Consider the following 23,572-nt stretch of genomic DNA (forward strand, 5'->3'; position numbering starts at 1 on the left):
AACCCTAATTAGGGTTTGTGGTGGGAGTGACAATGCCGATCCAGCAGGGTACGCCCAGGATGCGATCTGCCTCGTTTCGAGATCGCGAGCACGAGGAGGAGGATGCTGGCGGCGCCGAGGTGGATGCATTGGCCGAGATGGCCCGGGATCCGGTGCTGTGCAGGTTTGTGTCGGAGGATTTCAACGCGACGCAGTTCGCGAGCGATGCGCTGCGCAGTGGCTCGGCCGCGGCGTCGGCCGAGAAGGTGGAGCAGGGCATGGCGCTGCTGGAGAAGCAGCTGAGGCGGGAGGTCGTACTGCGGCACAGTGAGCTCGTCCAGCAGCTGAGCAGCGTCAAGGACATGGAGGGCGCGCTGGGCGTGGTGAAGATCGGGGTGGGGAGCCTGGAGAATTCCGTGCGCCGGGTGAGATCCGAGGTAGCGGAGCCATACAAGAGCATTCGATCCAAGTCCACGCAGCTCTCTTCCCTCCACACCACCGTGGAGCTCTTGCGCGCCGTGGTGCGCGTGCTCAAGCAGCTCAAGCGCCTCCGCGAGCTCGTCGTCGATTCCTCCAAGCCAACCGATCTCTCCAAGGCCGCGCAGCTGTGGAGCGAGATCGATGGGCTCCGCAGTGACGCTGATCTCTCCGGGATCGAGGTGGTGGACTCGGAGCTGGCCTGGCTCAAGGAGGCTGGCACCAAGATCCGGAGCGAGGCCATGCGGAGCCTGGAAGCTGGCATGAAAGCGTTCAACCAAGCTCAAGTTGGTGCCGCGCTCCAAGTCTACTTCAACCTCGGGGAGCTCCGGCCGACGGTGGAGAGCGTGATCCAGAAGTATAAGAGCCAGGCGGTCAAGAGCATTGCGAGTGCTCTCGACATGAAGGCCATCTCCGCGAGCGTGGCGGCGGCGGCCACAGGCCCAGCGGGGCCAGGGGGAGCTCACAGGAGTGGGACGCCGCAGCTGGGAGCTGGATCCAGGGCCAGGGATGGGTTGTGGCAGAGACTTGGGCAATGCATGGAGCAGCTTCACTCCATCTTGGTGGCGGTGTGGCACTTGGAGCGAGTCATGATCAAGAAGAGGGATCCGGTTTCTCACGCCAGCTTCATCGATGAAGTTGTCCAGGTAGAGCAAAGCTTTGCTTGCTCGCAAGGTTCTTCTTAGTTTTTGTGACTGAACACGAATGTGTGGCTTTGCAGGCTGGAGATGCCTCGCTGACCGAGAGGGTGTGGGAGGCTATTGTCAAGGCATTTGCCAGCCAGATGAAGTCGGCGTTCACTTCATCGAGCTTTGTCAAGGAGATCTTCGTGCTGGGATATCCCAAGCTGCTCGGGGTGGCGGACAACTTTCTCCAGAGGCTTGTCCGCGACACGGAAGTTAAAGGTGCGTCCCCGGCGATCAAGGACGCGGACAGGCAGCAGCTTGTGACGACGCTGGAACCGTTCCAGAATGCGTACCTTGGCCAGACTCTTGCACGACTCACGGACCTTGTCAACAACATGTTTGCTTCGTCCACTCTCCTTCGCCTTCCGACTTCAGAGGAGCCGATTGCGAAGCTGGTGGCACGGATCCAGGAGGAGGTTGAGGCTGCAAAGCTGGATGCCAGGTTGACGCTCATGGTGCTTAAAGAAGTTGGGAAGTCTGTGCAACTCTTCGCTGAAAAAGCCGAGTACCAGGTGAGCTTGTTCTTCCGCCTTTCCTTGTCTTAGGCTCACTTGGGCTGTTCTATCAGCTTGCAACAGGTCCTGATGCTCGTCAGGTGACCGGTCCAGCCACGCCATCGCAGCTCAAGAACTTTGCGCTGTGCCATCACTTGCAAGACGTCCATCACAGATTGAGCTCAATGCTGACAGGCCTATCGCCATCCGCCGCTGACATCCTCTCTCCGTCGCTCGGGGCTGTCTACGGCGTGGCAGTGGACACGGTGAATCCGCTGTTCAAGGCGATGGCGGAGAGACTGGAGAAGAGTATCCTAGAGATGCAAGGCCTGGACTTCAACTCGGATATGACAGTGGACGACGAGAGGCCCAAGTACATGCAGGAGATCCAAGAGGCCGCGACTCACTTCAGGTCCGAGTTCCTGTCCAAGCTCTTGACAGGCTCTAGCTCCGGGAATCCCAAGTCGGTGTCGATCAACTTCGTGAGGAAGATGGCTTCCAGGGTGCTCGTCCTGTTCGTGAGACACGCTGCCCTGGTGAGACCGCTATCGGAGGCTGGCAAGCTGAGCATGGCGAGAGACATGGCAGAGTTGGAGCTCCTTGTGGCACAGAACCTCTTTCCCGTGGAGCAACTTGGTGCTCCATACCGAGCGCTGCGGGCATTCAGGCCTTTCATCTTCCTGGAGACGAACCAGATCGCGAGCAGCCCACTGCTGCAGGAGCTGCCGGCGAGTGTGGTGTTTCACCATCTCTACAGCCGGGCGCCGGACGAGCTCGAGTCCCCGATGAAGAGATCCAAGCTCTCGGCGTCGCAGTACTCGCTGTGGCTGGACACGCACAGCGAACAAGACGTGTGGAAAGAAGTGAAGGGAACGCTGGACGATTACGCGGCCAAGGTGAGAGCTCGCGGCGACAAGCAATTCACTCCCATTTATCCTCTCATGCTCCAGCTCGGCTCGTCGCTCCTGTGAGCGAGAGGAGAGAGAGAGAGAGCCGATTTTCAAGATGAGGAGAATATACTCTGTTCAACGGCCTCGATTAAAACTCCATTGAGGATTTTAGGTTTAGGGTTTAGGGTTAGGGCAGGCCGTCTTGCATTCTTGGGAAGGAGCGAGGGAGGAGCGCCATGAAGACGATCCTGTCCTCGCAGACGATGGACATCCCCGAGGGGGTGAAGGTGGAGATCAGGGCGAAGCAGATCCGCGTGTCGGGGCCCCGCGGCGTTCTCCTCCGGAATTTCAAGCATCTCAACCTGGATTTCCAGATGCTGGAGAATGGGAGGAAGCTCAAGGTGGAGGCCTGGTTCGGATCGCGCAAGACCATCGCTGCCATCCGCACTGCCGTGAGCCACGTCAAGAATCTCATCACGGGAGTGACCAAGGGCTTCCAGTACAAGATGAGGTTCGTCTACGCTCACTTCCCCATCAACGCCAACATCTCGGCCACCAAGCAGAACATCGAGATCCGCAACTTTCTGGGCGAGAAGAGAGTGAGTGTTTTCTTCCGGATTTCTTCCTGCTGGGCTTGACACCACCACCGCCATTGCTTGTGCTTGTTTTCCAGGTGAGAACCGTGGACATGCTCCCCGGCGTCACAGTGACCAGGACAGAGAAGGTCAAGGACGAGCTTGTTCTCGAGGGGAATGACATCGAGCTTGTCTCGAGATCCGCTGCTCTCATCAACCAGGTATGAGATGAGAGAAGAAGCAAATCTCAGTTTTTCAGATCTATCTCGTGGTGATGTTTCTTTTTTTTTTTGCTGCCAGAAATGCCATGTGAAGAACAAGGACATCAGGAAGTTCTTGGATGGTATCTACGTGAGCGAGAAGGGGACGATCGCGGAGGAAGAGTAGCTTATGGTATGAGGACGTGTTTTCCCTTATGTTTCGTTTTTTTGGAAGCCAATCGAAGACTGATTGATTAAATATCTAGAAAACTTTCCAAAACTTGAGAAAAGATCTAACTACTCTTAAGAACCGAGGCCGCTTGGCCGGAGCTAGAGCAGCAGTTTGTTGCTTGGCAGCTCCACCACTTGCTTGAAGTACTTGACCGGTATGGAGCCACTGCTGAAGATCAAGCCATTCTCTGACGTGTAGAACTCGATCCTCCTGTCCTTGCGAGCTTTCTGGAAGTTGACGGTGATGAGAACCTCGCTGGAGTTGCGCATGCTACTCGCGATCTCCGCGTCCGGCACTGCCATCACCAGATACATCGGGTTCGAGCTCGGAGCCGTGAGGCCATTCTTCATGATCTCCTCCAGTTCCTGCTTGGATGTGCCGTAGACACAAACCGGGGACTTCTCGATCTTCTGGAACAGCTGCTCGGTCTCACCATCAGGTGGCACTGGTTCCTGGGGTGCTCCGATGTAAAGCGCTCCGGTTTCGTCCACCATCTTGGCCAACTTTTTAGTCAGCTTGTCCACCGCCTTGATCGCCTCGGCAGCAGTGTGGGAGCTGAGAGGTACACCTGACTTTGTCATGAAATCCAGCTCCAGCAGCTCCTTGAGCTTGCAAAAACCGTCGGGTCGCATCTCCAAGTTAGGATGAAGAACTGGCTGACGCAAAACCTTTAGCAGCGCACGGGCAAGTGCTTTGATCCTCCCTCTTTCACTCGGTTGCTCATTCCTCCCCGTCTCTTTCTTCGCCACCTTTTCCATCTCTTCCACTGGCTCTTCCCGATTCTTTTCCATCTCTGGAATGAGCCAGCGGACCTTCTTTACCCTCTCTTCCACTGGCTCTTCCCGATCGCTCGCCTTCGTTTCCACTGGCTCGTCCTGATCATTCACCTTCGTTTCCATCTCTTGGTCACTCACCTTCGTTTCCATCTCTTCCATTTCATCCTGGTCACTCACCTTCGTTTCCATCGCTTCCACCAGATTACTTACCTTCGTTTCCATCGCTTCATCCGGATCCACCACATTCGTTTCCTCATCCGGATCCAGATCGACCACATTCTTGTCCTCTATTGGCGGATCATCAACTAGAACCGTCTCCACCGGCCGAACATTCTTCTCGAGCACCATCTCGAACATCCGCTTCCGATTACCCTTCTTCGCGACCGGGAAGTTCTCGAAAAACCTCGCACGGATGGCCGGCCTCACGTCCTCGACTTCGCGCTTGGCAAGACCCTCGAGAAACGGCATAAGATCCAGCAGCACCCGGTCCTTCCGCAGATCAGTCCGATTGAACGTTGGGATGATCACAACGTTGTCGGAGTGGCTGTCGTACTTGGAGCACGAATCGTCCACAGCGATCACCTGGTCCATGGGCCATTGCAGGATCCTCAAGTCCTTGGTCTTGCCATGGATCCCATTGCCGCACGAATCGAGGAAGAACCTGTGCGAGAAGCGGTGCTCATCCGGCTCCAGCGCGTCCAGCACCTTGTCAGTGACGCCCCGCGAGCGAGTGGTGTAGGGAATCAGCACGAACAGCTCCGCCATGCGCTTGAGAAACGCATCCAGATGAGGGCGCTTGATAGGCGTCTTGGACTTGCCGGTATCCAGGCGTATCTTCGATGACTCGGGCAGCTTGGAACTCAGCCGAGTCTCACAGACCATCAAGTCCCACACCTCGAAAACCAAGGCCTTCATCGCTTCTCCTTCTCCCTCTCCTAAAACCCTAGAGCTGTTTGCTTGGATTGTGCATTTCTATTTCTCTCTTTTTAAAAGGGTCTGTCTTTTAACAGAGTTCGAGTTTGTTTCCAGATATGGTTGCCAAGGAAGAAATGCATTAACATTGTCCATGGCGCTCCTTTGCGCTCCTTCCTGTTGTTTCAGTATAGAGGTCACCAGGTTGCTGCTACGCTACTGGCGATGTATATAAAGCTGGCAGCGACTCTTGGGGCGACTTCCAGCCGATCTAACAGCTTCTCGCCAACTTTGAAGGCCCGCTTGGTATAGGTAACTATATTCTTCTTGCGATCTGGAGAGGGCTACGTCAAGGCGGAGGGCTACAGCCTCAATTCTAGGATGAACGTGAAAATGTTATATGCTGGAACGCTCACTCCTTTTCTTCCTTTCTCCCTAAATGGCAATACAAAAAAGTGTTACCTTAGTCAGACCAAATCTCCAGGCAGGAACGTCTCCCCTCGCTGGCAGGAATGATCCAAAGCAGCCCGATGCTGTGATATTTGAATACGGAACATCGCAAGCTCTCGATCCTTGTCCCCGCTCGTTGTGTAGTGGAAGTGACTGATGTTGACGAAGATGGATCGGCTTCCTCTGTGGAGACTCTATATGTTGGCAAGCACAGCTGGATCAGCAACACTACCTCAAGGCCATATACCAAACTAAACGGTGTAAACCTTTCTCTGTTGTATGATATTTGTGATCTCTATTTGCCCGTTTCCTTGAGGCCAGTACGAACTTGACTTTAAGTGTGAAACTCCCAACTTCTAACCAAATCAGCCACAACTAAGCCGAGAAAGTGTGATCCACGATCAGACAGGAGGATACGAGGTACTCTATATGAGTATATATAAAGTTTGCTGTGGTAACTTGATTTGCCGCTGCATAAGAGATTGTCTCAACCCATTTGGTAACACTGTCAGTACCTGCAATGATGTACGCATGACGATTAGAAGCCAATGGGAAAGGTCCTGCATAATCAAGGCTCCACCTTGAGAATGGCGCCTCCGGTGCAATAGGATGTAGTGGGAGCTTTCCCTTCAGGCAGACGACCTCAAATCGCTCGCAAGGTTGGCAGCGTTGAACAAAACGAGTACTATCCGCATATAGAGTCAGCCAGAAATACAACACCTTTTTGCTGGTCGTTAGAGCAGCAAAATGACCACCACAATCATGGACCGCAGCTAGCACCTTCTCTGCTTCCTCTGCGTCAATTCATCGTAACAATGTGCCATCCTCTTGCCGTCGGTACAGAATATCATCCACTAGGAGGAATTTAGCCGCTTGCTGAAAAAGTTGATGTCATTCCCGTTTTGACAAATGCTAGCATGGATCCCCCAATAAATAGCCAGTAAATCTTTGTACCAAGCCGTGCAGCACTGGACAAAAGAGCTTAGAGGAAGTTTGTTGACACAATGTGGACCAGTAAAACGTGTTGGTGATAATGAAGGAGATCATATAACGGCATTGCCAACGCTGCGTAACCACATATGAACAAGAAACCAATCCCTCCCAAGAACCTTCGTAATTGTGACAAAGTGGACGGTAAGGGACTTGAGCAAGTTGCTCCACTTTGGGCCGATGCCCCGTGCACTGACAAGGTGCCCCAATAGCCTCCCTTCTGGTACAAAGAACTGGCACTTTTGTGGGTTGAGCTGGACACGAAAAATTCAACACCATTGAAGAATTTCTCTGCTAGTGCCTGTGGCAAAGTCGTCCATATAGATATGGAGGTAGTGCATTCACCAATCAGAGAACCGCAAAAACAGGTCTTAAGTTGATCTTGAGACAAATCGGGATCAAAGCACACCGAGTTAGTGGACAGAACAGGAAAACCCTAATGTCCGTGTGTCGTGTAACACTCACCCCCAAACCGAAGCCACTCACCAAACTGCATAAGACAGTGGCACCCTGGCCATCCAACATCTCGGGACAGAGGACATGCTAGCTGACCTTCTCACCAAGCCGTTGGGGCCACATTAGTTTCAGCTCATGTATGTAGTGAAATTGGACTTCAATGTGCTTCAAGAGAGCATGGTGGATGGGGTTTTTGGACATGGCAATGCTGCTTCAATTGTCACACCAAGAAGTAGTGGGGCCAACTTGTGCACATCCCAACTCAGCAAATAACCCTCAATCCCAAACCACATCCCTGCTACCAGTAGTGAGTGCGATGTACTCTACTTTTCCACTAGAAAGTGCCACCATAGATTGTCACTTGGAGGCCCATGTGATGGCACCTCCTGAGAAGGAAAGGCAAATGCTAGAAGTCAAGCGATGGCCTTTGTTGTTGGCAAAATTAACATTTGTGTAGCATGTCAATGATGCATCACCCCTTGAATAAGCAATGCTATAGTCCATAGTGCCCCGGAGGTATCTCACGATACGCTTGGCAGCTTGCCAATGTATGGTGGTTGGTGATGTGTTGTATTGACTCAAAGCAATAGTCACATATGTGATGTCAGGGCGAGTCATCAAAGCCAAATACATGAGGCAACCAATGAGATGCCGATAGAGAGTCCCAATGGGTAGAGGCTCACCAAACTGCTCAATTGTGAGTTCAATAACACCAGCGACCATCGGGGTCTTGATAGGGTGGCAATCACACATACCAAACCGATCCAGCAAGACTTTGACTTTACGTCGTTAGCTAAGCATGTAGCCACTAGACTCAAGATCACATGTGACTTCAAAGCCAAGAAAGTAAGAAACTTGGCCAAGGTCCTTCATCTAGAATTGCTGGCTGAGAGCAGCGTTTAGAGCAGCAATGGCATCAGTGTCATCACCCATGATGAGCAAATCATTAACGTAGAGGGCCATAATAAGCATGCTCTCAGCATGACCATTCACATATACATTATGATCAGCATGGCAGCGACAAAAGCCCTAAGCAAGTAGGGTGGCATCAAATTTTTGATACCAGAGCTCTGTTTTAGGCCATACAAAACTTTCTGCAATTGCCATATAGGGCCACCAGGGGCAGCATCGTCCTCAAAACTAGGAGGTATATGTATATAGGTGTCCTCTTGCAAATCCCTATTCAAAAATGCAATTTTGACATCCATATGGTGGACTTGCCATTTGCGAGCAACCACAAGTGCATAAAGAGTATGGACGCTAGCCATTTTTACAACCGGTGAGAATGTTTTATTGTAGTCAAGGCCATGGACTTGGCAAAAACCACAAACAACAAACTGTGCCTTATAACATACAACTTGAACATCTTTCCCATACTCTTTGGAAAAAATCCATTTTGGATCCAAAACACATTGCTGAATCAATTGGAACATAAGTTCTGTTAACCCGAATGGAAGAAACTTCTTCCGCAATGGCTTCCATCCAAGATGGAGCCTCAGGTCCTGAGACAGCCTCATCATAGGTCATGGGGATGCCGATGTCAAAAAGGCCACAAAAGTCATCAAACTCTGTAGCATTTGCTTTAGCATTTTCCCAGACTTTCAATAAGGGCCAACGTTCCCAAGGGTGATCAAGAACTGGCATTGGATTAGGCATGCCACAACGTTGACAAGGTGGTGGAGGTGTCTGAGGCTTGTCCTCAATTGGAGGAGCATCAATTGGTTCAAGCATGTCCAGAAGTGGAGGATTCCCCAATGGAATCTCTAGTGGCAACTCATGAATAAGATTTTGAGGTAGAGGTAAGAGTGGACCATTTCCCATAAGTGGGATTAAAGGAACAAGTCGAGTCTTAACAATGAAAAAAGGATCTTGAAGAACCTTTGTATGCATAGGAAAGTCATCTTCATTGAACATGACGTCTGTGCTTACAAGAGCTTTGTGAGATGCAAGATCCCACAACTTGTAAGCTTTTCTCTTGATGGTGTTGTCCTGTGTATATCCCACAAAGATGAATTTTTTACTTTTGGGATTTAGCTTTTTCCGAAGTTGATCAGGGGTATGTGCGTATGCTGCAAAACCGAAGACCCGAAAGTGGGACACATCAGGAGTAGAACCTGTCCAAAATGCCTTAGGGGTTTTTCCATCCAAAGCAGCTGTGGCAAGGTGATTTTGGACATGCATTGCTATGGCTATAGCCTCTTGGCAAAACATCTTATCAAGATGTGCATTAACTAACAAAGCGTGAGTAATATTGACAAAAGTGCAATTCTTCTTTTTTGCAATACCATTTTGCTGGGGGGTGTAGTGGGTTGTGGCTTGCAATTGTATACTTATATCACAACAGATGCCCCAAAGCTCATTGTTGAGGTATTCACCACCAGCATCAACTTGAAGAGCTTTTATCTTTCAACCAAGGAGATTTTCAACATAGGCCTTGTACATTTGAAAAGCAACAACTGCATCATTCTTACACATCAAGAAGTGGATGCATGTTTGACAACTATAGTCATCAATGAATGTGATGAAATATCTTGCACCATCGTGACTTGGCATATCCATAGGGTTTCATCTTGAATCCTATCTCTTGTTTCATGGTTTGTTGGGGATTGTAGATGGGATAGAGTCATCACTAGCTCTACGCTCTAGCGCTACTGAGGTGCGTGATTAGAACCTTTGGGATTCCAAGGCTAGAGGGAGTATTGCGATGTGCTTGTCCTTGAATGTTCTCTTTGTTGCCCCATCGATTCCAAAGTCCATTGCGGTAGAGCTCTGGAAGTGGTTGAGCGACACCTACAGCACCAAGAGTGAAATGGATGTTTTCAACATTCATTTACAAATGGACTCCTTGAGGCTAAAGGAAAATGGCAATATCTAGACTCACACTACCAAGCTCCAAGTTTTTTTCACACAACTTGTGGCTGCTAGGGCAAAGCACTGTCTCACAGATGAGTAGCAGAGGCTGCGGCTCTACAAGTCTTTGCTAACTAGCTGGAAGAATGCAGTTGAGAGCTTGCTTCTCCAACCAGGGATGACTTGGGCAGATGCCACGAGGAGTCTTTGCAACATTGAGGCCATGCAAAGCGAGAGAGTGGAAATGTTGCAGGTTATATGTGCTTCACAGGCTTCTAGTGATGCTAGGGTGGCAAAATCGCATGCAACTGCAAATGCCCAGAGAGGGCAAAATTCCATGGCATCTGGGCATGCCAAGCCCAGACTTCCAAGAATTAGTGCACTTGCTGCTTGGAGATGGGCCATTGGGCTTGAGATTGCATTGCTCCAAAGCATGTTAAGCAACTAGCTACGGCGGCGAAAGCCAATCTACTTAAGGGTGATGGAATTGCTACAACAAATGAGGCTGTTGAGAAGCTCTACAATGCAGAGGCAATTGTAGCACCAAGCAGGTGGCTCCTAAACTCTAGTTGTACTAATCTTATGGGCAATAAGAAGAGTCTTTTTGAGTGTTATCATCCGAGCATTGGAAAATGTGGTGTTCATTTAAGTGACAATACCACTATCCCTGTGGAAGGCATTGGGCAATTTCAGCTCTCACTTGATCATGGGAGGACTATGGCCTTTGATAGTGCTATGCACATTTCCACCTTGCGACAAAACTTAATGTTTGTCGCTAAGATATGTGATCAAAATGCAGTGGTAGTTTTTGATGCAAAAGGAGTTTCTTTGGTTGACTCTAGCTTTCACATACTTGGTACATAGTTGCTTTGTGGGTCATGCATTGGGGAATTCTATGAGATTACTACTGCTGACCAGGTTCAGGCCTTTCAAATTGTAGAGGCAGATTCTTGTACGGAGCTTTGGCATAAGAGACTTGGTCATGTCTATTACCAATCTCTTCAATAGATGAAATCCCAAGATATTGTTATTTTGTGAAACTTGTGTTTTAGACAAGCATCACTGCTGGAATTTCTGGCCGAGCAAGCATTGAGCAATTGGACTTTTGGACTTGGTTTATTCTAATCTTTGCAACCCTTCTCCATCAAACTCGCGGATGGATGGTTTTCCTTCTATGGCGCTATCCCAGCTCTGTTACCATGAGACAAATCAGGATCAAAGCACACTGCACTAGTGGACAGAACAGGAAAACCCTAATGTCCACGTGGCAAAGTGTGTCATATAACAAATCTATTTGAATCTAGTTATAACCTGAGAACCCATCCATAAAACTGTATACTTCCTTTCTGGCCACTACATCAAGAATAGCATCAACGAATGGAGTTGGGAAGTAATCATGTATAGTCACCTTGTTAAGAGCTCTAAAATCCACACACACTTGTAAGTTTCTATTAGCTTTACATCCAGCACAATGGACGAAATCCAATCAGCAACCTCCACTAGATAGATAAAGTTGGATTGAAGTAGTTGTTAAATCTCTTGTTTGATAAGAGGCTCAAGAACAGGGTTGATCCGGCGAGCTGGTTGTTGAACTGGTATTGCATCAGGCTTGAGTAGAATACGGTGCATGAGGACAGGAGGATCTACTCCTCTCAAGTTCTTGTAACTCCACGCAAACACGTTCAAAAACTCCTTGAATAAAGCTTCCACAGATTCATGTTCCTCCAAAGACAAATGTGATCTGATAAATAGCTGCTTCGACTCTGTGGTGTCATTGGAGAAATCGAGCTGAGTCAAGTATGGGTGGACAGCAATTGCATGGGCCCGGACATGCAAAATATCAACTAGAGAAGTACTGTCTGAAGTAGATAAAGATGCCTCCTCCAGAGCATTGTCAGCAACCAGCATTCATAAACCTTGCTTGGCCAAAGCGCCTGCAATTGCATTGGATTCATGAGGGATTGCAATGATATCCCATCATTCTAATTGCTGCAGTAGGGAGAACAAGGTGAGAGCTATGAACTCTATATTCTCCTGTAACCTGTCATATGAGAAGCTGAGAGTCTGATCGGAGACTCTACCAGCATATACTATGTTGCAAGGCCTTCTGAACTGCTTGAATCACAGTGTGATATTTGACTTCATTTGAGGATGATGCCATAACAACAGTGGAAAATCATGAGAATAATGTAGACCAACACCGCTCCGATACTTCCTCTGTTCAATACTTTTGAATATGCTCCATCACAAAACAAATAGCATGACAAGAATGATGAACCTGAGCCTTTCTCCAACAAACAATTAATACCGTTATCCATAGTCGTACCTTTTCAAGCGGTAGTAGAAAGACATAAAATATCTGCACTATGGAGAGAGGATAATGAGTCTGTGATGGCCCTCTGACATCCATATCTGACTCCATCATCCAGCTCTGCAGCACTGCATCCTCACTCTCCCTTGTCTCATTGATAAGGAGAATATGGACCAAGTTTGTATGCTCCTGGAAGCTAGAGGTTGTTGAAGTGTCTACCATCCTGGATCAACCATTTCTATTATACAGTGTTGTGGTGATGCCCCCAGCAGAAATGTCCATTTGTCCATGGTCCCAATATGTGTGTGCCGAGACTCTGTCCAGCCATTCACACCACGAATATGATTGTGCCGAATCTGCCTAAGCTCCATTGGGGAAGTCAACCACAAGGATGTCCAGGGGCATCCAAATTCCATTTACATCAACCATCGCATCTTTGATGAGTCCTACTGGCTTCACTTGGTGTTGAGTGAATGTCTTGAGAATGACAGCAGTTTGAGCAGCAGAATCCAACTTGAGCTGGCAACAGACGTGTGTAGGCATGACGTTTGTCAAGGCACGAGACAGGAGAACAAAAGAATGCACCTGGATCAATCTGTCGTGGATGATTGACCACATGAACTCTTGCATGACGTAAATTCTTTGTCAAAACCTGTGCCTCATCTCTAGAAGACATAAGTTCATTTAACAACTTCGGAGTGAGCTGAAGGAGTTGAGCCAAAGAGATGGATAGGTGCAAACTTTTGAAATCTGCCACCAATGAATATGGTGGAACCTGGCAACTTGTTGAGGAACGACAGTGGACAGCACAGGATCTGCATTAGTTCTGGTCTTCATTGGTCCAAGAATTTCGGCTGCAACTTTCTTGGAATGAAAAGGTTCTCCAGCTTTAATGTGTTCTATCCTAGTTGTTATAAGCACTTTGACTGTGGACGAAGAAGTTGGCTCATCAGCAGCCTCTGGTTCCCAAAACAATTCAACCAATGAAATTTTTTTGTCCGTCAACAAACTTAACAAATCCTGAAGATTGGTCCTTGTGTTTGGATTGAAAGACTGGATGACCTCCCAAGCGAGGTGACATCAACACATCCAAGACATCTGGTTGATCCACTAGATCACATTGTCCCTGTTGATGCTTTCCAAGGCCCATTCCTTCTGACCAGCCATTCTTCTTAAGCATTTGATACTCCTTGTTGTCACAATGGATGCTGGCTTTCCAATTGACAAATCAACCAGACAAATTGACTTCTCCATGTGAACGTGATTCACAGCTGAAACAATAGATGATGAACTAGCACTTGAGGTCATTCCCCCTTTCTGTGATGTGGTGGCATGATCTGGAAGTGTTTGTGGAGGTAGACCTGTGTAGTTGGCAGAGGAGGTAAGGCCAACTATGCTGCTGATGGAAGCCTGTGCTGTTGTTGAACTTGGGTTTCACAAAACAACGATCCTCTGTGTGTCCAGGTTTCCCGCATAGAAACAGAAAATTGGGGACTGATATGGTGCTGGATACACCATTGGTTGCCAAGCCTGCATACTTGGTGACAATCCTGGAGCCGGTGGTGGTGGCCACTGAGGGGGATTGTGATAACCAGGAGGCGCAGTAGTCTGATACTCCGATGGGAACCACGTCCTCGACCTCGTGGTCTATGGTAACTGTTCACCTGATAAACCAGGGAGAAAAGGACAGCCAGAGAGAGCACTGAGAAAGCAAAACCAGGGAGAAAAGGAAACCAATGAGAGCACTACTGAAACAAGTGCAAACCAGGGAGAAAGACCAGCGGGAGCTCTAGGGAAACGAATGAGAGAGGGGCTGTGGGCTTATATGAACGAAGAATATTGTATATTCTAAGGAGTGAAAACTACCATAGCTCCAGCATGTGTCTTTAGTCTTGAGTGAACTATGTGTGAGATGGAGACAACAAAAATTAGAGTGCTGCGTCACAAGGGAGGAATTAATCTGGGCCGGCTTATAGTCAAGGAATTTTGAATTTGATCGTTGCAAGGCAAATCTATGTCAATGATGTCAATTAAGGCACATGCCAATGGCTCCCGCCAGGATCTCGTCTCTTCCACCGCTCACTTTGCAGGGGTTCATCGATGATCTCTGCGATCGTGAGTGTCCCGGAGACTAAATTTGCCCAGATCGGAAATCTGGACCGATACCAGGAACTGTCTCCGAAGATGCCGCGGGAAAAGTTGGGCAGTTAACGGCGTAATTTCAACGCAAATGTATGAAATGCGTCGTGAAACCAAAAAAATAAGATGTTTCTGGCGTCTGCATATGCCCATTCTCGTTATCTTGTTTGGTGATGAATTCACGAACTTTGGCAATGGCGCACAATCCTCCGCTTAATGACCAGCACACAAGCCCGGACGCATCAGCATCCAGCACCGCCAAGTCACAAACGCTGCAAATCTGCCCGGCCACCTCCGGCACGAACCGCACAGACCGCAGCAGGGGCACGACACCGCCCGCGTAGATGGGCGTAAACGTTGCTCCCCACACCACAAACGGGTTCCTCTCCGTCGTAGTTGATCTTGTTCTCGTCGAGGGGGTTCCTCTCGCACGAGGACCTGCTTCGAATTGGCCACCATCTCACCACTCTCACAGAACCATTAAGCACCGCGATGAAGCTGGCGAGGCGATTGCTAGACATGAATCCAAACCAGACCGCCAGAGACAATGAGAATTGGAATGCCCCAAATTTCTCCAGAAAGAGAATATAGACCGATACTAGGAAGTGTTTCTGGAGATACCAATTGCGTTTTAAAACTTGATCATTAAAATGTATGCTATGTGGGGCAAAACCAATATATCATGAGAAGTAGAAGGATCCCAAAGCAAAATAGCCTCCTGTGGAAAGCGGTGTTTTCTGCATATCCAAGAAAAACAAAAACTTTGAGAGGCTGTCGTTTCTCTACCTGATAACCTGAAATTGGACAAGCTGTCGAAGATGCTGAAGATCGCAGATGAGAAACGACCTCAGTGCTGTCGAAGTTACTTCAGACAGTGAGCATACGCAACAGCTACTGGTAACTCATACCAGACGGAGAGTCTGTTGTTGAGTTTGTCTTTCCATCTCAAATTATAATTATTGGTGGTTATCTTATTTAAATTGTAACGAACAAAAACAGTAAAAAATTTAAAATGTGAATTTTCGTATTAATGCTATTTTATGTTCCAAACTTCAAGCTATTACAGCTCATTCAAATCCCCTTCACATGCAAGTAATATTGGAAGTTTCACACTTGGACTACTGTTCTTTTGTTCAAATCTCGTTGGTGAAAATATAAGGCTGTGTCCATAACCTGCTACATCTTTTTCCAATTTGTACAACTCTTCGCCCGCACCGAAGTTGCCCAAGAGCTGATAATTTTCTTGGGAACCATCCATCGTAATACAAAAATCATCATTGCAAGCTGCGTTCTCCAGTTGAGTATTGTACAAAAAGTCCAAGACAGCTCTCATTTCCTTGTCAAATTCGTAGAATGGTCCCTTCTTCAGCTTTAGCTTGCCAAACTTTGATACTCCCTCTCCTAATTCTACCATAGCACCTCTATAGTTCTACACCGAGCACAGCTGTGTCAGTTCTTTTCTTTGAGCTTGTGATAAAAAGCTTTACCTGGTTGAGAAGATGGTAGAGTCCAACCGAAGATTGCAGCAAAGCATGAAGAAGAGTTCGCTGAGGTTCCTCTGCGTCATTCCAGAGCGCCTCAAATATGTCGTGGCACTTGTAATAATCCCTCTTGTTGAACATGTCCACGGCATCGCTGAAACTCTCCTCAAAAGCTTCACTTTCCTCCCATCTCCATCCCCTTGCAATCATCCTCTGGGTATGTACTTGCCTTAAGGCCAATCGACAGCAAGCAACAGGAAAACGGCCGGAGAGTTGCCTGCTGCATACAGGATTGCACCACCAGAACAAGGACCTCGATGACATGCCTGTTAAAAACACTTTCCCCGAATCCTCAAACAAGAACCTCAGACTTGAGATATGGATATTCCTGAGAAAGAACAAGGTCAGTAACAGCTAAAAAAAAGACACTTAATTACCTCACCACATTTTGCAATCCAGTTAGCCGGCAATCACATACTGCAGACAAAGTGACCTTCAAAACCGTACAGCCGGGATGGCTTACCATTGATTCATCTATCTCCTACTGTGCCAGTGTCCAGGTGACCTTGACCTCGAGTGCTTGTGTCTAAGTAAGGTTCCAACATAAAACTAAGAAGGAAAAGGCAAAAACGTACCTCCGAGCTTCACGAGGAGAAGAAGTGGACCGTGAGAAAGAACGCGATGAACCTCTAAAACACGCAAGCAAGACGTCAGTGTTTGCACAATGTCTAAAACCAAACCTTTGAGAGTATCTGGGCGACCGAGACCTGCTTCTCCGTCGCTTGTCACTCCTGACATGAACATTTGTCAGCTCCAAACACGGAACTTTAAATATCACACACACACCTTCTCCGGCTTGGGCTCCTACTTCTGGAGCGCCTGGGAGAGAAACTCCTGCTTCTGCTTCGACTTCGTGGAGTATGGCGCTCGTATCTCTTTCCCTTCAGATTATGTTCAGTTCGCCTGTCCTTTCTTGATTTCTTCTCCTTCGGCTTTGCGTCACCTTCATTCTCTTTATTGCGTTCTGAATCCCTTGCCAGCAGCTGCTCACGACCAGTAGACTTTTCCTGTGTTTTGAGATGGTCCGCAACCACAGGGTTCTCACTATTTGGCACCTTAGAATGTTCTGTGTCTCTGCTGGTGGACTTCTTGTCGTTCTTTTCTGTCTGGTCGTCATCTGAATCGTAGCTTGCAAGGCCAAGGAAATTCCCCGCGCAGTTCGTATCTATCTCTGCTTCCTCACCATCGCCAGCAGCAACTACAACTCTGGCAGGAGCTGCACTGGGTGCCAGGATGTTGTCCGTCTCCCTCTTTTCCGAGGCTTCACAAAATCCATTTTTAAATCAGCACAAAACTAAAGTACCATAGAACCCGTACCCTGGGACTTCGCCTCTTCCTCGTCAAATATTTCTTGTGCAATTTCATTGAAAAGCCCGTCCGTCACCTGTTTGAAATGGCTGATGCAAAGTAAGGAAATGATAAACTAATTATACCTTCAAAAGAACGTCAGTTAGAACTCTCTTTATCTCTTGATTGATCACAGAAGTGGCAGCACTTTCAGCATCGTCCTGCAAGTCACGAGCAAGTCCACGTAAAACAGCGAGATGCCTTTTTTGCAGTACCTCATCATCTCCTTCTGTTTCACTTCCACCTGGCGAAACTGGCGTGCTGTCTATGCCAGGCCTCAAAACCTCAGAAGTATTTTTTCTCGTCACGTCTGTGACAGGGCCAAGTGATGGCGTCCTCACTTTTTTCTTCAGTTCCTCCCTCAGCCAAGAAGGAACGGGTGCCTGTATATTAAGAGATGAACAAGAGCGGTACTCCTTTTCCCTTGTTCACGCACCTTCTTTTGCTGCGCAGGATCAACGACTGGAACAGCTGGACTAGCTCCAAAAGCAAATGCTGGTCGATATGCCACGCCGTGGAGCCTCGGAAACGTTGGCTGTTGCTGAATGGGATGAAAAGTCTGGTCAATGAGAAACAAGCCTGAGAAGAAAGAAAAAAGAGCGGGAACAGCGAAAAAAGACATACTTGAGAAGGTGGAAGCGGCATGGTCGGAGTAACGCTCCACACAACACCTGATGGACTTCCAGAGAAGCCATGTTGCGAGGGATCGACGCTAGAAAGACGGTGTAACACTTGCGCTGGACGTGGTTGCAGTTCTGGAGGCCGAGGCAAGAAGTGAGGGTGCGGAGAAAATGCTGCTACCGAAAAACACCGAGAGGAAAACGTTGAGTGTGAGTGATCGATCATGGCAGCCAAAGTTACCTCCGTTTGGCTGCTGCAAGCTTTCCGGAGGAGGATCCAGAGCTACAGCTTTCATATGTCCCTGAGCAGATTTTGCGCTCATCCAAGCCTTGGCTTTGGCGGCCCAATCCACAGCTGGAAGACAATGTGAGCCAAATCCCTCCCACAACCAAACGTCACCGCACACTACCTTGAGTCAATCCAGAGGAAGCCTACGAAAAAGGCGACACTCGTAAGACCAGAGAAGAGGATTTCTAATCTCTCATGCCACACAGAAGAAGCGAGAAACAATCTCTCGTATAAAATGGTGCCAGGGCGTGGGATGGAAAATGGAATGGAATCATCAAGCAAGCAGCAAACAATAGGGGTTACCTGATCTTGCTGTGCATAAAACTGACCATGTTGTTGCTGCTGGAGAGGACGATCCAATTGCGGCTGCCATGGCGGAGGCGGCGGCTGCTGTGGAGGCGGCAGCGGCGGCGGCGGCGGCGCATCGATCCTTTGCTGCTCCATAGCCTCGTACTCTCCAGTTACAACCCTAAAATTAAAATAATTTCTATTCCAAAGGCTCGTTATTTAAGTATCATTGCAAGCCAAAGCCTGTGGAGTTCGAAATTGCCAGCTTAAGCCGGTCAGCCAGCTTTTCTTGGGAGCTATACTCCGGGAGAAGTAAAATGTTAAAACACGTATGAGCCGTCGGGAGCCTGGTAAAAAGTACAGTAAGTTAAGAAAGCGTAAGTAAGAAAGATGGAAACTTACCTCTCAGTATCATCTCCATTGCGTTGGATTATCAGTTTTAAGCTTCCCAGGCCTCCCACGGGTGCGCGATCGTTTCCGGTGGTAAAGAAGAGGAGCTGCTTCTTCTCCTCGACGCTCATCTCTTTCACCTGGGTTTATAACTTAGAGATCTAGAGGAAAGAACGAAAGGCTTACCAGGTTCCAAAACCACTGAATGACATTGCTGTCCTTCGTGTAGCCTCCTTTGTACGTCGTTCCTCGTTCCAGTGCCTGGAGAAAACCATGGTTCAAGGCTCTTTAGTTTTAGCGTGAGTGAGTAATCGGTCTCACGGACATCGAAGTCGTAGTGACGTAAACCACAGATGAGCAGCTCTAGTTCTTCATACTGGAAAAGGCGTAAGGCCGGTCCACCGCAAACCTGGACGAGAAAGAGAGAAACGATCCAGCTCAGACACAAAGAAACATTCAATGGCAACCTGAAGGAAGCCCCGCTTAAAGGCAGAAAACTGGGTCGCGATTGATGTTTCAAGCAGGTAATTGACGTATAGATCAACATATCTGTAATGAGCAAGCGTATGAATTTGGTGACGCAAATTTGAAAGCTTACCTTTGTTTGTTCTCGCCTGTAACTTGCACGGACGAGCCGTTTGGTATGAGTTCATGTGTTTTGGTCTCTCCAAAACAGTCATATGAAACCTTCCACCACAGTCACAAAGGCCGGGTTAAAAGCCTGTTTCAAAATACATAAACAGCTACCTCGAAATACAAGTCCATTGACTCGATCTCTTCCATGGCCAAAAGGCTGTTAAGACTCCTGTAAACTTGAGGCTGCAAATCCCGTAGGTCCTGGAGCCGAGGATCGATCCCCAGAAGCTTTTTGTACACTACCTGTAAAATTTGGAGAACTTAAAGTTTCGAGTCTTAAACATCACACACTTACAAGTGGAAAGTGAACGTCCAGAATGACACCGTTGTAAATCGCCAGTCCCAAAATAATTCCAACCTACAGAACGATCTATAAAGCTACGGCAAAATGCAAGCTTTTGTACCAGCTGAAATTCAAGATCTGTCTCTATAGAATTGGAGTTGAACCAAAAGTATCGTGACTCCTCGCTGTATGTAAACATCCCTGTCCATAAAAGTTACGGCTTTCATTCAAAGGATAACAACCTCACCATAGCCAACATTGAAGAGATCGCGAACCAGAAGCTGGAAAAACTCCTTTGTGACACCTCCTTGGTCCACCCCTGATTCTCCCTCAAATATAACCTGTACTCTTTGTCAGTAAGAAACGATGGTTACGAGAAATGTCTTCTGACCATGAGTGGCTTTTTCAGCTCGTAATGATGTAAAGACAGCTGATGCAAACTGTCTTGTACAAGAGAGGTTCTTCTCACCTGTAAATTTTTCAGTAAAAAAAAAGTACTGACAACGTCCATCTTACCTGAAGAACCAAGAAGGGACTAGCCGATGCATTCCCAAGCATATGCTCAATCATGGATGCCTGCACAATATGTTGCTTTTGAATATTCGCTTCAACCTGCGAAAGAACGTGAACACAATCCAGAAAAGTAGTTTTGCGCTTACTTGTAATATTCGGCTCTTGGCTTCCGCAGAAAGAATAAAAGGCACCTGTAAATAAGAAAGGAAGATGTACTATCAATTGAGATTTACGTACACTACCTGACAGTAGCAGATCAATGGTTGCATTTTATATTGAACATGTAACCATTTCAAATATTCTGCCTACATTTAGTAGAATGGTTAAAGCTCGCATATAGAGCACAATACTGCCACCCAAAGGATTTTTCTTGTGCGGCATTCAATGCCCAAAGAGTTACCTGAAGGTCAGCGTCCTGGCTAACAGCAGAGTTATAAAATTCACTTAAATGTACAAGTTTCTCCTTTTCGTTCACAGTATGAAGTATCGACAAAACCTGGAAATTCCATATCAGGAACACTAAACAAATAATAATAATTACTGGAAACCTTCAAAGCTGCAGAGATATCAACAGGAACGGGACCTCTTCCGTTTAACAAATCGTTTCTGGTTTTAACAAAACAAAAAGCATTCAAAAGAAGAAGCAAAATCTATTCGAAAGCACCTATTTACAATGAAGTTTTGAACTCCTCGGACAAATCGACCACCAAAAACTTCTTTCGGATATCCTTTTAAGTATTCCTCCATTATCTGAAGCAAAGGACATTAAAAAAAACTTCCGACATAGAAGAAGAAAGACATACCCGTTCTCCGGACGAGGATACCTGAGTAAACAAAGTAAAAAGCTTTACAGATATAATATCGCCAAGTCTGTAATGCGGGGCACATTTAGCGGGAAAATTATGAACTTAAGTTACAGGACCCTTTCTCTCCTACGAGGGGACATTGTAGAATGATCAGCAAAGCCTGTTAGTTGGCAGAGTTAGTTCTAGTAAATTGAGATGAAAGTAGCGTACCCGCAGCCACCTGGATTCCGGCGCATTATCGATGTGCTTTTCGATGGAATCAAGTAATCGAATAATAGAGGCCCCGAGTCTTTGAACAACCTGCAATCCGGAAAAGGAAACATTAGCACATACTTGACAGCAAGATGCATTTACATCCGGGTCGTAGAGTTCCAATATTTTGTGATAAACATTTTGTATGTAGCTAATGTTAAGTTCAGTTTCCGGTGCTTTTAAATAAAGAACAAGAATTTAATGAGTAAGAATGAACTACAAAGCAAAAGACATTACCATCAGGAGAAAATGAATCATCTTCTCTCGTTCCACACCAGCATGCCGAGTGGGACTTGAAAGACATGATTAAGAACTTAGGCGAGGAAAATACACTTTCCAAACTATGCAGTAATGCGGCTTTGTTCCTTGTTTCCTGTTTTAAACGCAAACAAATTTAAGGCCCAAGTAGAAGAAAAGCTCACTTGAAACAAAATATGGAGGCAAGGAAGTTTTAACGCCCGCAATCCTGCTCCGTGTTTATCAAGTTTATGCATCTTCTTTTCATCTCCTTGTAGGCTGTGAAACAAAAGGTAACGTTTGCAGTTGAAAGCACTTGAAGCTTACTCAATCAGTGTCGACGATTGCTTATCATCGCAGTCAAACGCTACAAGCGTATGTTCTCCCCCTGCCACCACATAAACCACTTGCTTGGAACTTATTTGCGACAAGTTTAGCAACAATGGTGTGAGCTGCACGATCGAACTGAAAAGGAAATATGGTTCAAATGACCACAGGCATTGCTGAGTTCTTTTAGTTACCTCCCTCCAGGTAAAACTTGTCCTTGCTCATTGTCACCCCACGCATAAACGCCACCTCCTGATGTTAAGGCTACAGCATGACGAGCTCCCGCACTTGCCTGGACAATATTGTCATTTTCAAGCGAGCAAACCAGCTTTGGAACAAGGATGTTATCTTGAGTGCCATGGCCTGTCTGACCCCAGTGACCATGCCCCCACTGCAGCAAGCAAACTCGTAAGCTCATCCTAGTTCATGTATGCAAAAAACTAAAACTCACCGAAAAAAGCTGCCCATCTGAATCAATGGCCATGGTATAGTCCGCACCACAGACAACCTGAGTAAGCAGACGATCACTGAGAGCCGTGACAGGCACCGGCTGCAAATGGTTTTCAACGCTTCCACAGCCAAGCTGCCCATACTTTCCTCGTCCCCAACTAAAGAGCTGCAAACTTATCAATTACAAACTTTTTGCCTTCGATGAAGTTCGAGAGTAGAACATACCTGACCCTCAACTGTCAAAGCGCAGCTGTGATTGTCACCGCAGGCAATCTCCAATGCACAGATCCACGGGATTCTAGTTTTCTGTATAGATAACACAGACAAATACCTGGACGATTCCCAAGCCCCAAAGGCTGTCAACAATCACCGGCGAGCTGCAGCTTTCCGTAGTTCCGTGACCGAGAGCACCAAAAGTGCCTTGTCCGAATGAGTAAACGTCTCCGCTGCCTGGAACCATGCACAGAGGTATAAATCTTATCAACCTTGAGCGATTTACCTGTGAGAGCGAGTGTATGGCTAGAACCACAAGCAACACGGACGAACAGGAGTTCGCGAGAACCGCGAAGGAAGCGAGGCAGCGGGCTGTTAAAAACTCCAGCCGCATCCTTGAGACCGAGCTGGCCAAACTCTCCACATCCCCAGGAAACTAGCGAGCCAGTGTCTGAAACTCAAAGGTTTAAGCTAGAAGGAACACGAGGGGAAAAAAAAGATACCAGTCACAGCGACGGTGTGACCCTGACCCGTCGCAACGTGAGAAACAAGTGAAGTATCTAGCGATGAAACTCTCACGGGAGAGAATTCACACCCGAAAGATTTCGTTCCAAGCTGTCCGGAATCGTTCGAGCCAGTTGTGTAGAGTTCCCCTTCGTCTAGAAACAAAGTTTTCAGTGGAAACAATCGCGAGAAAGAAAGGAAGGATCGCTCGAATCACTCACTCTCACCTGTTAGAAATGCCGTATGATAATCACTGGCGGCAATGTGTACCACGTCCTTGTGAGCGAGGCTGCTGATCCAAACGAAAGTGCTGCACTGGCGAGGGAGCTCGCCTACACCAAGCTGACCAAAATCGCCCCTCCCCCATGCGTACACTACATGGATTCCATCACTGTCAGTAAGATCATCGAAAATTTTTACGCGCGCCATACCTTGCTCCATAGCCCTAGTCCTAAACAA

The 23,572-nt window shown here is 47.6% G+C and overlaps 5 protein-coding genes across 8 annotated transcripts; 2 read left to right on the plus strand and 3 right to left on the minus strand.

The window, feature by feature from the left end:
• The first annotated feature begins 13 nt into the window (after positions 1-13).
• Positions 14-2,683, plus strand: LOC9653175 (conserved oligomeric Golgi complex subunit 5). Its single transcript, XM_002985435.2, has 3 exons — positions 14-1,103; positions 1,178-1,654; positions 1,711-2,683. Exons 1-3 carry the CDS (start codon positions 33-35, stop codon positions 2,605-2,607), a joined length of 2,445 nt encoding a protein of 814 aa, XP_002985481.2. The 5' UTR covers positions 14-32; the 3' UTR covers positions 2,608-2,683.
• A 37-nt stretch (positions 2,684-2,720) lies between these two features.
• LOC9653052 (60S ribosomal protein L9) lies at positions 2,721-3,566 on the plus strand. The gene is made up of 3 exons (XM_002985436.2): positions 2,721-3,125; positions 3,200-3,322; positions 3,402-3,566. The coding sequence occupies exons 1-3, from the start codon at positions 2,763-2,765 to the stop codon at positions 3,486-3,488; spliced, it is 573 nt and encodes a 190-aa protein (XP_002985482.1). The 5' UTR covers positions 2,721-2,762; the 3' UTR covers positions 3,489-3,566.
• An 11,854-nt stretch (positions 3,567-15,420) lies between these two features.
• On the minus strand, positions 15,421-16,050 carry LOC9653176. Its single transcript, XM_024659432.1, has 2 exons — positions 15,905-16,050; positions 15,421-15,838 (listed from the first exon to the last, which is right to left on the minus strand). Exons 1-2 carry the CDS (start codon positions 16,048-16,050, stop codon positions 15,478-15,480), a joined length of 507 nt encoding a protein of 168 aa, XP_024515200.1. The 3' UTR covers positions 15,421-15,477.
• A 153-nt stretch (positions 16,051-16,203) lies between these two features.
• Positions 16,204-18,676, minus strand: LOC112340637 (arginine/serine-rich protein PNISR-like). Of its 4 annotated transcripts, XM_024659455.1 has the most exons (14): positions 18,518-18,676; positions 18,336-18,357; positions 18,167-18,280; positions 17,930-18,099; positions 17,742-17,864; positions 17,521-17,688; positions 17,392-17,466; positions 17,276-17,342; positions 16,745-17,219; positions 16,639-16,689; positions 16,534-16,587; positions 16,422-16,484; positions 16,336-16,375; positions 16,211-16,286 (listed from the first exon to the last, which is right to left on the minus strand). In XM_024659455.1, the coding sequence occupies exons 1-12, from the start codon at positions 18,656-18,658 to the stop codon at positions 16,433-16,435; spliced, it is 1,512 nt and encodes a 503-aa protein (XP_024515223.1). In that variant the 5' UTR covers positions 18,659-18,676; the 3' UTR covers positions 16,211-16,286; positions 16,336-16,375; positions 16,422-16,432. The 4 variants fall into 4 exon arrangements, with proteins under 4 accessions (XP_024515224.1, XP_024515222.1, XP_024515225.1 ...); XM_024659456.1 differs by having other exon boundaries at positions 16,204-16,286; positions 16,336-16,484; positions 17,742-17,846; XM_024659454.1 differs by having other exon boundaries at positions 16,204-16,286; positions 16,336-16,484.
• Positions 18,677-18,686: 10 nt separating this feature from the next.
• LOC9653177 (probable E3 ubiquitin-protein ligase HERC4) lies at positions 18,687-23,570 on the minus strand. Its single transcript, XM_002985486.2, has 32 exons — positions 23,545-23,570; positions 23,341-23,487; positions 23,113-23,268; positions 22,896-23,060; positions 22,728-22,846; positions 22,622-22,669; positions 22,398-22,562; positions 22,141-22,337; positions 21,947-22,084; positions 21,805-21,898; positions 21,620-21,755; positions 21,485-21,558; positions 21,341-21,430; positions 21,247-21,290; positions 21,128-21,194; positions 20,989-21,074; positions 20,873-20,930; positions 20,725-20,820; positions 20,567-20,629; positions 20,471-20,515; positions 20,328-20,423; positions 20,203-20,280; positions 20,059-20,152; positions 19,933-20,012; positions 19,824-19,886; positions 19,640-19,771; positions 19,491-19,579; positions 19,360-19,441; positions 19,218-19,301; positions 19,079-19,153; positions 18,905-19,032; positions 18,687-18,849 (listed from the first exon to the last, which is right to left on the minus strand). The coding sequence occupies exons 1-32, from the start codon at positions 23,552-23,554 to the stop codon at positions 18,729-18,731; spliced, it is 3,120 nt and encodes a 1,039-aa protein (XP_002985532.2). The 5' UTR covers positions 23,555-23,570; the 3' UTR covers positions 18,687-18,728.
• Positions 23,571-23,572: the final 2 nt, after the last annotated feature.

Source organism: Selaginella moellendorffii, unplaced genomic scaffold (genome assembly GCF_000143415.4).
Source record: "Selaginella moellendorffii unplaced genomic scaffold, v1.0 SELMOscaffold_68, whole genome shotgun sequence".
NCBI lineage: Eukaryota > Viridiplantae > Streptophyta > Lycopodiopsida > Selaginellales > Selaginellaceae > Selaginella > Selaginella moellendorffii.